Below are 12424 nucleotides of genomic sequence, written 5' to 3' on the forward strand. Positions count from 1 at the left end.
TAACATTTGGAGTATTACATTCAGATGATAGTAAATTTTGGGATACATCTAAAATGCAGACTTATCTAGGGAAAAAGGTCGAATTTTTTCTCGATAATGATGTGGGGGAAGTAAAATTAATAAAGAAAATTGTTTAAAACTGAATTGAAAATTAAAGTAAGGTCATGGAATATCAGTCCTGCTAAATGAAAATATTCATAATTGTAACATTTAGCAACACTATTTGCGCCATGCGAAATAAGAATTTCCTGTATTTTTTGCTATTTTTTGCCGCATACAGCACCATGCAAAAGTAGAATTTCTAATGCTTCCTTACTATTATTCTCTGCTGCATATTGAAGAGCAGTTTTTCCATCATTGTCTTTAGCATCAATTTCTGCGCCATGAGAAATTAAGATTTCTAAAGACTCTATATTGTTTTTAAAGGATGCATAATGAAGAGCAGGTGATCCAGTAATATCTTTAGAATTAATGTTTGCACCATGTAAAATTAAGATTTTTAATGATTCTATACTATTATTCTCTGCAGCATATTGAAGAGCAGTCTTTCCATCATTGTCTTTAGCATCAATTTCTGCACCATGAGAAATTAAGATTTCTAAAGCCTCTTTACTGTTATACATAGATGCATAATGAAGAGCAGGTGATCCATGATTATCTTTTTCGTTAATGTTTGCGCCATGTAAAAGTAGAATTTCCAAAGCTTCTATATTGTTTTTTGCAGATGCATAATGAATAGCAATTGAGCCATTTTTATCTTTTTCATTTATATTGGCACCACTTGATAGTAAAGTTTCGACAATTTCATGACAATTTTTAATTGCCGCTAAATGAAATGGCGTTTGTCCTGAATTATTTTTATCATTAACATTTGCACCATTTGAAATCAAAATATCGATTAACTGATTAAAATTTTGTAAACAAGCAAAATGAAGAGCAGTCATTCCATTAGTGCTGTAATAAACAGAAATTCATCAAAAGTGACAGCTCTCAATTTTTTGACATTTGTAAATTCTAAATTGAATGAGAAAAATGAAATAATACTAAGCATAATACAATATTCTAGATTTAATTATAATTAGGAAAAAGTTAGTTTTGAGAGTACTTTTCATAGGCATATAGAATGAAATCTTCTGAAAAATAATATCACATAAACTCATATTATTTTCTAATATATAAAATTTGATCATAAATAAAATCGTTTTAAATTACTTCTTCATTTAAATTATAACAATTATTTTTGGTTTTATATTTTTTTGGATCAAATCCATTTTAATAGAATTTATATACTATTCATCTATTAGTAAACACTACCGTATATTATTTTTTAAGCTATCTTATTTTTTGAACTTTTATTCAAATCTTTGGTCGCAAGAAGAATTGCATGATAAATAAAAACATTTAATCAAAGTCAATTTTATTTTTCATATTCAAATGGACTGAGTGTTAACATTTAACATTTTTTGCTAATTGTCGTCAAAAATTAGGCGTAAAGCAAAAATTGATATTTCATATGGTTTTATGATAGATAAGCATTATATTCCCACTCATTATATTCGTAAATTTTGAGGTTTATCCTTCGCTTTGAAGATCATTGAATTTGATTTTTATATAAAATAGTTATATATTAGAAAATAATATGAGTTTATGTGATATTATTTTTCAGAAGATTTTGTGTTCTTCTTCAAAATTTTATTTTTTTATTAAAAAGAATCTTTACAAAATATTCATTTACTTTAATTAATATTTAAAAACGTGCTCTATCAAAAGTTCCAAAAATTCAATATTTTAGCTTTTCTGAGGTGTCACTTTTGATGAATTTCTGTTTACAACAGTGCCTTTTGAATTAACATCGGCAGAATTTGAAATAAGTAGTTCCAGCAATTCTTTGTTATTTTGTGAATTAGCTGCAATATGAATAGCGGTGTTGCCTTTATTATCTTTTTCATTTACATTTGCTCCATATGAAATAAGAAGTTCCGCAGTTTCAAAAGAATTTCTGCCTATTGCCATGTAAAATGGATTCATACCTTTGAAATTTTTTAATTTAATATCAGAACCATTTAATATTAATAGTTCTGCAAGTTCTTTTTCATTATGAAACGCAGCATAATGAAGAGCAGTATTACCTTGTATATTTCTCGCATTGACATCTGCTCCATGCCTAATAAGAAGTTCAGCTATTTCTTTAAAATTATTATCTGCTGCTACATGAAGAGCGGTCATCTTTTCTTCATCCTTTGAATTGATATCAGCACCATGTGATATAAGAAGTTCTGCAGTTTCTTTACTATTGTTCTGAGCTGCAAAATGAAGGGGAGTCAAACTCTTTTTTACTTTTTCATTAACATTTGCACCATGTAAAATAAGTAGTTCTGCAGTTTCTTTACTATTGTTCTGAGCTGCAAAATGAAGAGGAGTCAATCACTTTTCTACTTTTTCATTGATATTTGCACCATGCAATATAAGAAGTTCTGCAATTTCTTTACAATTGCCTTTTGCTGCATAATGAAGAGGAACGAATCCATTTATTTCTTTTTCATTAACATTTGCACCATGTAAAATAAGAAGTTCAGCAATTTCTTTAGAGTTATTCATAATCGCATAATGAAGAGAAGAACGAACAGATTCATATTTTTCGGTAATATTGGCACCATTTGAAAGAAGGAGTTCTACTATTTCTTTACAGTTATGCTTAGCTGCACATCGCAGAGCATTAAATCCAGCTTTGTCTTCTGCATTAATATCAGCACCATGTAATAGAAGAAGCTCTACTATTTCTTTATCATTAGAAGAAGCACAAATAAGAGGAGTAGAACCATAGATATCAGCAACATTAATATCTGCACCATTTGAAATAAGTAGTTCTACAATTTCTTTACAATGAAATGCAGAGGCTAAATGAATGGCTCTCGATCCATCATCACTTGAAGTATTGATGTCATCACAAATTGACATTAAAAACTCCACAAGAGAAAAAAGCGAAAAAGGAGGCGAATAAATAAAACCTTTCTTAAAGTTTTTTGTAATATCAAGATTCATTAAGAAAGCTTGAAGATTTAAAAATTCTACATAGGGATGCGCTAATTACGCCATTTGACCGGGCGTACATTTTTTTGTTCGCCCAAAAATTTCGCCATTTGAGAAATTCAAAAATTAAAAATAAAATTTTAATCTTGATTTTTTTATTTTCGTGATTTTTTTGGAACTTACATAAGCGATTAAATACATTTTTAAGCACTCGTTTATTATATGTAAATATATCTTAATAAATTTAATTCCTTAAGGTAGAGCGTGTTCAAATTTAAAATCTCATACAATATTTTCTTAATGGCGTATTTTTCTGAGGTCGCCCAAATAAAGGCGAATTCAAAATTGAGAACTCCAAGGCGTATGGCGAGTATTCAAAAAGTACGCCACTTACAAAATATTGAATGTGGATTATCAAATTTTTGGCGTGTTCAATTTCAAAATATTGATACTTAGTTTATATCACTCTAGATGATGTTATGAATGTAACAATAACACAAATAGAATTTTTTCTTAGAGATTATTTTAAAATTTTTATTTTAAAAAAATGTTGAAAATAGTATTTTAAGTATATTGTGTAAAAAATTAAAAAAGACACAAATTTAATCATTTTTATATAAGCAATGACAAATTCCAGATATGAAAAATATCCTGGTGATGAAAGGACTTATGAAAAATTAGAGTATAATGCAAAATCCAAACATTGGATTATGGGTTGTACTGCTCAGGTTCCCACCCAAGATGGAGATTCATTCAGATGCGCCTTTAAAAAAAGAGATGATCACCTAAAAAAAGAAATCAGCAATGGGAAGCTTCATAAATGTTTCCCTGATAGTGCAAAACAAAAAGATATTCGAAATTTTATATTATCTACAGAATCACAAATGGAAGGTTCTGTTGAATTTGATGCTGATGGAATTTTTCGCAGATTAGCTATCCTATTAGCAAAGCATAATATCTCTCTCAGCACAGGGGAAAGTGACGAAATATACAACTTAATTGTGTATAGCTTTTGTTTAGGCTATACAACATCAAAGGAGAATGGAAAAACTGCAATACAAGTTGGAATGGAAAAAAATCCCTCATTACAAGCGCGATAAGCTCAAAGATATACTCATACAGACATCCAAAGAGATTCATTCAAGTATTATGGCGCGCTTCTCTACGTTCAGCATGCCTTACGCTAGTGTCGCTCTAGACGAAGTTACCACACAGAAGAGATCTTTACTCGACTTTGTGTTGGAAAATCCTTGCTTTCCAATTCAGTCTTATCCAGCCCATACAGAAAGAATGACTGGATTGAAGACTGCCAACTACACACTCGCGATCAATAATGGATTGAAGGCAATCCATGATTGTCACGTGCAGATCGGCTGTGTCATAGTTGATGGAGGAACAGCACAATTGGGTGCACTTACTGGTAAGGATAATTCCATCCTTGCCTTATCCAAGGTGCAATGGATGAAGGAAATCATTGTTGTACCCTGTATTTGCCACAGGGTACACAATGCTTATAAGGCGGCAATGAACCATCCAGCAATTTCACCATTGAAGGATCAATTGCTGGAAGTTGCCGAAATATGCCGCCAGCATGTCGAGGTTTTTGGATCAAGATGCCCATCCAATGTCGAAACAAGATGGGTATCCTTCATCTATCCTCTCCATTTTATCTGGACCAAGCGGACGAAGGTGACATTATTCCATTCCATTCCTGACGGAACAGAAGATCTTTATAAGTGTTCCGTCATCTTCGCCAGCTTGGTCCTGATCTTCGAAGACCCGAAGTCTCCACTTTCCAGGGTCTATCCTTGCATCTATAATGCAATGAAGGCCCCGGAAGAGCTTGATGCCGAAAACAACAGATTCGCCAGAATCTTTAGGGACATCTTGCTTGAGAAGACCATTCATTCGCAAATGGGAGGCCTTTGGGCATTTGCATACATCATTACACCCAAAGGCCTCATGTTTGCTAGGAACAGTATCAATAGCAGAGAATTCCCTCCCCCAACAAGCGGCTACGTGAAGATGTTCCACTACCGGCAGAAAGAGGAAGACCCGATAGAAGATGTCAGGGAAATCTTCATGGGAGACGCCGCCGCTGAAGCAGAAGGAAACACCGAACCACCAGCACCCTCGTTGAAGCACAATTGGCCAGCCCAGGATCTTAATAGATTCAATGAAGATCTTCATGAGCAGGAAGAAGTTCATGAGAGTAATGATGATACTGAGGGTGAAGAGCTCTGTGATTCTCCGATGGTTGATGCTGCAATTAGCTGGTTCACAAGCGAACTCAAAAAAAGAGGACGTAGTGATGATGTGATTGATGATATAGTTAAACTATTTAAAGATATGATTGCCAATAACAATCATATCTTTAAAACATCAAGAACTGTAAGTGGCTTGGACATTTTTGATTTTAATTTTAAAATCAATGATGAAAATTGGGGATTGTTCGCAAATATATGCCTCCGCATAACTTGCTGCACTTGTGCGGAGGCAAGCTGTGAAAGAACAATCTCAGCCCAGCGTCTCATCTTAACTTGTTCAAATTTAAACATGAGTAAGGAATTAATGGACGCTAGGCTAAAGATCATGATGGGAGCTAGTTGGAAAACATAGTTGCTCTTGTCTTTGTAAAAATTATAAAATATTTTTTTTAAATTGTATATACTTGTATGTTTATTCGAAATGCACTGAGGTGGCCAGTCTCAGTGCATAGGTGTTTTTGTATTCATTCTTCGTTTTGAACGATTTTGTAATTTGATTTTGTTTTCGCATTTAACTTTGTTATGTATTGTATTGATTAGTGATACTATCCTATGTATTTCCAACTAGAATATGGTTGGCCAGACCATATTAGGACCATACATAGGATATGCATCAACTAATTTTAAACTAATTGTGAATTCCATTGAAGGCCATTCAATGGAATCCACAATTGGTTTAAGTGTTGCAGTAAGCAACACTACAATTAAAGAAATGAAGTGTTTTAAAGAAGAATAAATATGATTTTATTCATTAAAATTGAAAGGATAATAATTCAGAAATTTTGAAAGAAAGACGGCTTTTTTTAATTGAGTGATCTGAAATATAATGGGAATTTCTCGCATATGTTCGTACATGAGCAAATACTATACCTTTTGCGAATAAAGAATTTTTTCATAAAAAATTTTTTAGGAATTAGCATATCGGCGTTTTGCGACATTGCCAAACGCCAGATTTTAACCCGACATATGAGCATAAGCTCGTATATTGGAATAAACTCGACTTATTCCATATTAAAGTTATTATAATAATAAGGCACTTAATGTGCAAATCTAATTGAATTAGAAAATGCACATTAAGTGCCTTTTATTGGAATATGTAATACCACATATGGAATACCGAAATCCGAGCATCAATTAGGAATGAACTAGTGCAAATTTTAGAAATACAGTATTATGTTAAAATCAGGATAAAAATTGTTAGAAATTTATATTTACAAATGAGTAAATAAGTATTTTGTAAAGTTTTCGTTTGATTTTCAAGCTTGTTGGAGAAAAATAATGAAAATAATTATTTATTTAAGCAATTTACACTAAAACTTTTTATGGAAATTGCAGTTCTAGCAATGTCTTAGAATTTAATTGTCATTTAAAGTGTGAAATGCATTGATTTGCTAGTGAATGTAAATCGGGAATACAAAATTAATATAAATGAACGAAAAATCTTCTAAGAACATCCTAAAATCAATCATCCTTTGAGTGGCTTTCATAATATATCTAGATGATAAACCAGAAATTGAACCCGCATATGGGTCCCATTAGGATAAATCGTAAACTATTCAAAAATAGTTTACAAAATTAATTTAGGTAATAATAAAATTTTTAATTGAGATAAATTAAAAAAAATCTTAAGAGAATGTTATGGATTTTCTTCATTGAACCATTCGATAAATGAGAGTTAGTAAGACTATCTTGGGTACTGTGGCACTGCGTTCCACCTTACCCAAGATAACGGTTTGACACTTTACGAAACCAGTAACGTATATTTTACAACACAGCCATAACAACAACTTAACCTTAAATATTACAAAACCGTCTGACACATAAACGACTTCACTAATGACTTCACTAATGACTTCACTAACGACTTCACTAACAAATTCACTACCGTCCTCACTAAATAAAAATAACCTTATTTTTATTTTTTTTTAATTTTTTATTTCATTACAAAGACATGTCCGACTACATTTACTATGACTCTTTCCCAGAACGTTTCCGTGAACTATTCAAAACTCAAGTAAAACTGAGAAACATGCATTTTAACAAAGACAGACCCATTGACGATGAAAGAAACCCTGAATATATTACAATCCCTTATGACGCAAAGTTCATTGCATACATTCCTTATGGTCGCAGAGGAACGAAAACTATTTCAACAAAGAACAAAAATTATTTCTGGAGCGATGAAGAAAATTGCCTTATCTACATAAATGCATACTTAAATAAAGCTACATATTGTACAAAAGAAGGTTGGACTGGATTTGAGCTCTACATATACGACGACGATGGAAACAGACGTTGTGTATACCCATACGATAATATGTACCATTGTTTTCATCAAGCATTAAACGAATACATAGTCAGTAAGGGTCTCATTCCTGCTGAGTAGAAATGCTTTATTTTTGTTCCCACATTTATATAAAAATTAATGATATCACCACCCTCACACGTATGAAAACATAGCACAAAAATAAATTTAGGGTAGAAGGTTAGATCTAACCCGATTTCTAACCTCATTTCTACCCTGTTGAATTCATTGCTTTATAACTCTCTTCCTTGGTTTCTTTTTAGTTGCTTTCTTTACGTCTGTCTCCAACTTGACTGTCTTTCTTCTTCGGCCGTAATGATACCAGTTACTTCCACCAGTCAATGGGTCAAATTGTCTTTCGTAAGGGTTTCCATACATTCCATAGGGACCATACGGAAGAACTACTGGTGGAGAAGAAACATTTTCTTTAGTTCCATCGACTCTATTTAAATGCATTGTTTCACCTTTCATCTGGTCATTAAAGTCTTTTGCGTGTTTTGCAAACCCATCGTCCTTTCCTAAAGCATTTTCTGACTCAGTCGCAACCAAATTGGATGCTTTATTTATGAGCCCTATTTTATTTAATCTTAACTTCTTTACAACTCAGCCTCCAATCTTTCCTTTATTTGCATCTAATGTCTTCGAAACCCTTCCTCCACTCATTTTATTTACTGCGTCATAAGCTCCAAGTGCTTTTGCTCCAAATGCTAATGCTTTTGTTCCCATTGCGCCTAAAGCTGCCCAAGCTACCATTTACACCATATTAAAATCATCTCTCTTCAATATTATCTCATAAAAGTTCTCGTTACTGGAGAAAGTCAATGAAACATAAACATTCTCACGGGCTTCGCCCTCACCGCTTTGCGGTCTATCTAACTTATTTCTTATCTCATCTATACGCTTCAAAATGTCTGAACAATTGCTAACATCTTCTACAACAGTTATTTCATCATGAATGACCTTCAAGAACAAGCTCATTTAATATGCAATTAAAATCATTTCAATAATGAGTCCATCCTTTCCATCTTTAGGTAGCACAACATCTTTCATTGAAGAAGGTTCGACAAGTCTTATGTTAAACTTACTGACAAAGTTTGTTATACTATAATGCTTCGGCGGCGAATACATATAGTTTGAAAGACATAATATAGATTCTTCAGCAAATTCACTTATACTGGATTTTATAACAATGTTTTCACGAGACCAAATGCCACCAATTGAAAAACTTGTAAGCAATCCTGCTGAACCTTCAACTGTAAACGTCGATGGTAACATTCCACGAAGGTCATCTATTGACATCTTTGAGTCACTGAATTTAAAGATTTTCTTAAAGCAATCGTCATTATCTAACCATGCAATAGCTTTGAAGTTTTCATTCGAATATACATCTGCTTCATTAAATGTAAAACCTGACTTCTTTGCAGAGACGACTTTAAAATCTATTGAGTTTGTTTCAAAATTATATACTATGGTAACTTCTGAAGGTAATGGATGTCCTTCCGCAGTAAGTTGTTCTCTCACTACCGTTTGAAGCTTTGTATTAAAAACTTTCATGTCATCTCCTGTGTCTAGGTTCACATACACAGCAACAGGAAAACTATCTTGCTTCTTTGTTTCATCATTATACCTCAAAACATTAAAGTTCTTCAATAATATTGTTCTTCCTGCTGGAATACTTCTAACTTGTCTTATTTCAATAGCTTTCTCACCTCCTAAATACTCTATCCAGTGTCTTGGATATTCATAAGTATACTGACTTTCTTGAATTTTGGTTGGTTTCATCATAACGTGTTCATAGTATATCTTAATACTCTTGTCAGTCAGGCTTGGTGCTATGTTCTGAATATTTCTGACTTGCATTTTTAATGGAGATAAAATGAAGCGTTTACTTCACGATGTAGATGAAGACATGAATGAAAGCAGTGAAAAGCTCAACAGTTCTCTCATTCTTCCTTTCAGTAAGGACTATGAGTTCTGTTCAAATGGCGTTTATTTCTATTGTGGAAAGATGGGGTCAGGAAAGACATTTAACCTCATTCGTCATATACTCATAACAGAACCATTAGGAAACGACTCATATTATGACCAAATCATTATATCAGCAACTTCAGACTCTATGGACTCAACAGCGAAAACATTTATGTCAAAAGTTCAAGCCTCTGTCGTTAAAGTTCCAGACAGTGAACTCATTGAATTTCTTCAACGTTACATTCGACGTAAGAGGAAATATTATGCCATCGTTGAATTTATACAGTCAGGAATGCAAAAGACTTCTGAGGAGATGGAAAGAATTATTGACAAACACCACTTACGTCAATACTCAGGAGTTTACGATATGAAACGACTTACAAACTACATTCTGTCAAAACTTTCAAAATACCCTTCAAAAAGTATCCTTCAAACACTCTGCTCGTTTGTGACGACTTCGCCGGAAAAGGTTTAGTGTCAAAGCCTGACTCACCATTAGCTAACATCATAACTAAAGTCAGACATTACCACTTAACTGTAGCAATACTTATGCAAACATGGAGGTTTTTAGCTTTAAACATAAAACGTCTCATAACTGACTTCGTTATCTTTCAAGGTTTCTCACGTTATGATATTGAACTCATTTGGAAACAGTCAGGTATAACATTACCTTTTGAAGAAATTTGGGAAGCATATAAGTCTCTCATCTCTCCTCGTTCATACCTTGAGATTCATATCATGACTAATACCATTAAAGTCAAAAATATTCCATGGGAACGACCAACATTGTTTTAAAGCTTAACCTTCAATTGACTGATGGTAAACAAATTCCATGCATCTCTGTCGCCATTTCTGTTAATATTTTTGCTGTTATTCATATCATCCACTTCTCCATCCGTTAGCTTTTGAGGATATGTGTTAGAATCGCTGTTCTTAAATGAAGGCTTCTCTCCCTTGAGAGCATAAACTCTATAACTTTCTGCATACTTTATGTTTGAACCTCCTGAGCCATCATTGACATAAATTTTTATAGGCTTCCACCCTTTGTTCATGTTCCTGCTTCTTCCCTTAGCTCTTTTGTTCAGTAGTTCTACATCTTTATACACAGCACCTGTCTCAGTGAATTCAACAATATTTTCATTCGTTAGCTTTACGTTCAAACCCTTGTCGAGTATATTGTTCTTTTCATACATATAAAAGGTTTTTATTCTATATGAAATGAGAAGCAAATCCATCTTAGCTGGTGCCGTTAATGTTCCAATTGAACCAACATCAAATGTTGACTCACGAACGACAAACAATATTGTCATAAAGAACTATAGTTCAGAGTGTTTGAAAGAAAAAGAACCAGAACTTAAGTCGGTGAATTTAAACTCAGCTTCAAACGCTAACGCTACATCAGATGTTAAGCTAGAGTATCCACCACTGGACCAAATTCTTTCAAGAGAAGCCAACGACAACCCTTACACAAATGTTCAAACAAATTCTTCAGATAACGTAGACCATTACCTTCTTCAGTTGTATCAAACTATCTTACTCAAAGACGATAAGAAGCTTTTGACAAATCTTATAAGCAAGAACCAAATAATTTTAACAAAGGAGGATTTAGAAAATGTTATATCACGAATAACAGGGAAACAATGTGTCATTGACTATCTCGACCCTGAAATCGAATGCTGTGGTCAAACTCCACTATTCATGAAAATAGGTAACATCCACATCATTGAAACACCAGGAACTACAGGAGTTGAGTTTAAGTATAGATATTCGAACGAGTATACAAAACTATCTACTGACTATAAGCTTTGTTTGAAATATGTTTTAGTAAATTAAAGCAGTCAGTCAGTCAGTCAGTCAATGACTGACTTAGGTTAGTCAAAAAAATTTCAAGTTAGCAATTTGTAATATCTATCCAAAACTTCTTCAACACTATTGAACTCATCTTCATAATGCAAACCTAATCTTATTGACTTGGTGCAGTTTTCACTAACACAATATTTTTCTGTTCTCTTGACTGACAACTAACTCATTTGTTTCATCAAACAGCAACAACCAAAGTTCATGACCTAATACATAACATTCATACTTTATATTTTTAGCTCTGAGTTCTCTTGTAAGCCGTCGCATTTAATATTTTCTAAAAAGTCAACTTCAACAGTCATTCGCACTGGTGCCTTCAGTTCTACAGGCTCTCCTTGAAAGTCAACAAGTCTGAATTGCATGTCTTTCAAATTATGAGGACTAATGCGAACCCATTTACCTAAATGAGTTGCTATGACAGGAATGTTTGGAATGAACATTGAATTTACTTCATAACAGAAAGACTTATATTCTACTGAACATTTACTATTAACTCCTGAAATACCTGTGACATTAGCTATTTTTGACTCAATGTACAAACAATTGCCATAACATACGTATGGAACAGATTTCATCTCAATCGTTTTGTCAACACTTTTCAAAGGAAATGTCATATGGTATGCTCCCAGAAGCAATTGTACTCTATGACTCATTCGTGTTATCTTAAACTCCTTCGCATAACTGAACTTCAAAACTCCTGCAATAAGTTTAACATTCATTAAGTTTTCTTCGTTATCCTTGTTTATTGTAGTATTTATGAGAGCATTTAACACTCACATCATCTATTCTACATTATTGTGAAATCTTATTTCGTGCTTCTTTCCATCTATTTCAATCTCTATGAAATCTGTTTCATCTGTTATGACAAAAGTTGCGATAGTATTGAAGTCAAGAACTCTGAAAGCAAGCGCTTCATTCTGAAGACCTAAGTTTGTTTGTAGTTTTACTGTCCCGTATTCGTTCGGGTCTGTACTTTGTAAATAGAACAACATTT

General features: G+C 33.1%; 7 protein-coding genes and 3 pseudogenes across 10 annotated transcripts, besides 3 other annotated features; 4 read left to right on the top strand and 6 right to left on the bottom strand.

Moving 5' to 3' along the window:
• Positions 1 to 110: 110 nt before the first annotated feature.
• TVAGG3_0509150 (cyclin-dependent kinase inhibitor 2C-related family) lies at positions 111 to 946 on the bottom strand (the record flags this gene model as incomplete). Its single annotated transcript, XM_001583339.1, has 1 exon — positions 261 to 944. One exon carries the CDS (start codon positions 942 to 944, stop codon positions 261 to 263), a length of 684 nt encoding a protein of 227 aa, XP_001583389.1.
• An 11-nt stretch (positions 947 to 957) lies between these two features.
• Positions 958 to 994: a mobile genetic element.
• An 802-nt stretch (positions 995 to 1796) lies between these two features.
• Positions 1797 to 1834: a mobile genetic element.
• A 590-nt stretch (positions 1835 to 2424) lies between these two features.
• TVAGG3_0509180 (cyclin-dependent kinase inhibitor 2C-related family) lies at positions 2425 to 2958 on the bottom strand (the record flags this gene model as incomplete). Its single annotated transcript, XM_001583337.1, has 1 exon — positions 2425 to 2958. One exon carries the CDS (start codon positions 2956 to 2958, stop codon positions 2425 to 2427), a length of 534 nt encoding a protein of 177 aa, XP_001583387.1.
• A 956-nt stretch (positions 2959 to 3914) lies between these two features.
• Positions 3915 to 5649, top strand: TVAGG3_0509190 (annotated as a pseudogene). The gene has a single exon. A coding segment is annotated over exon 1 (1735 nt).
• A 1321-nt stretch (positions 5650 to 6970) lies between these two features.
• Positions 6971 to 12424: part of a mobile genetic element that runs on past the window's edge.
• On the top strand, positions 7249 to 7683 carry TVAGG3_0509210 (uncharacterized protein; the record flags this gene model as incomplete). Its single annotated transcript, XM_051236856.1, has 1 exon — positions 7249 to 7683. One exon carries the CDS (start codon positions 7249 to 7251, stop codon positions 7681 to 7683), a length of 435 nt encoding a protein of 144 aa, XP_051094680.1.
• Positions 7828 to 8073, bottom strand: TVAGG3_0509220 (uncharacterized protein; the record flags this gene model as incomplete). Its single annotated transcript, XM_001583334.1, has 1 exon — positions 7828 to 8073. The coding sequence occupies one exon, from the start codon at positions 8071 to 8073 to the stop codon at positions 7828 to 7830; it is 246 nt and encodes an 81-aa protein (XP_001583384.1).
• Positions 8581 to 9462, bottom strand: TVAGG3_0509230 (uncharacterized protein; the record flags this gene model as incomplete). Its single annotated transcript, XM_051236857.1, has 1 exon — positions 8581 to 9462. One exon carries the CDS (start codon positions 9460 to 9462, stop codon positions 8581 to 8583), a length of 882 nt encoding a protein of 293 aa, XP_051094681.1.
• On the top strand, positions 9479 to 10365 carry TVAGG3_0509240 (annotated as a pseudogene). The gene has a single exon. A coding segment is annotated over exon 1 (887 nt).
• Positions 10362 to 10763, bottom strand: TVAGG3_0509250 (uncharacterized protein; the record flags this gene model as incomplete). Its single annotated transcript, XM_051236858.1, has 1 exon — positions 10362 to 10763. The coding sequence occupies one exon, from the start codon at positions 10761 to 10763 to the stop codon at positions 10362 to 10364; it is 402 nt and encodes a 133-aa protein (XP_051094682.1).
• Positions 10789 to 11403, top strand: TVAGG3_0509260 (uncharacterized protein; the record flags this gene model as incomplete). The annotated part of the gene is made up of 1 exon (XM_051236859.1): positions 10789 to 11403. One exon carries the CDS (start codon positions 10789 to 10791, stop codon positions 11401 to 11403), a length of 615 nt encoding a protein of 204 aa, XP_051094683.1.
• TVAGG3_0509270 lies at positions 11658 to 12422 on the bottom strand (annotated as a pseudogene). The gene has a single exon. A coding segment is annotated over exon 1 (765 nt).

The sequence above is a fragment of the Trichomonas vaginalis genome, chromosome II, assembly GCF_026262505.1.
Source record: "Trichomonas vaginalis G3 chromosome II, whole genome shotgun sequence".
In the NCBI taxonomy this organism is placed as follows: domain Eukaryota; phylum Parabasalia; order Trichomonadida; family Trichomonadidae; genus Trichomonas; species Trichomonas vaginalis.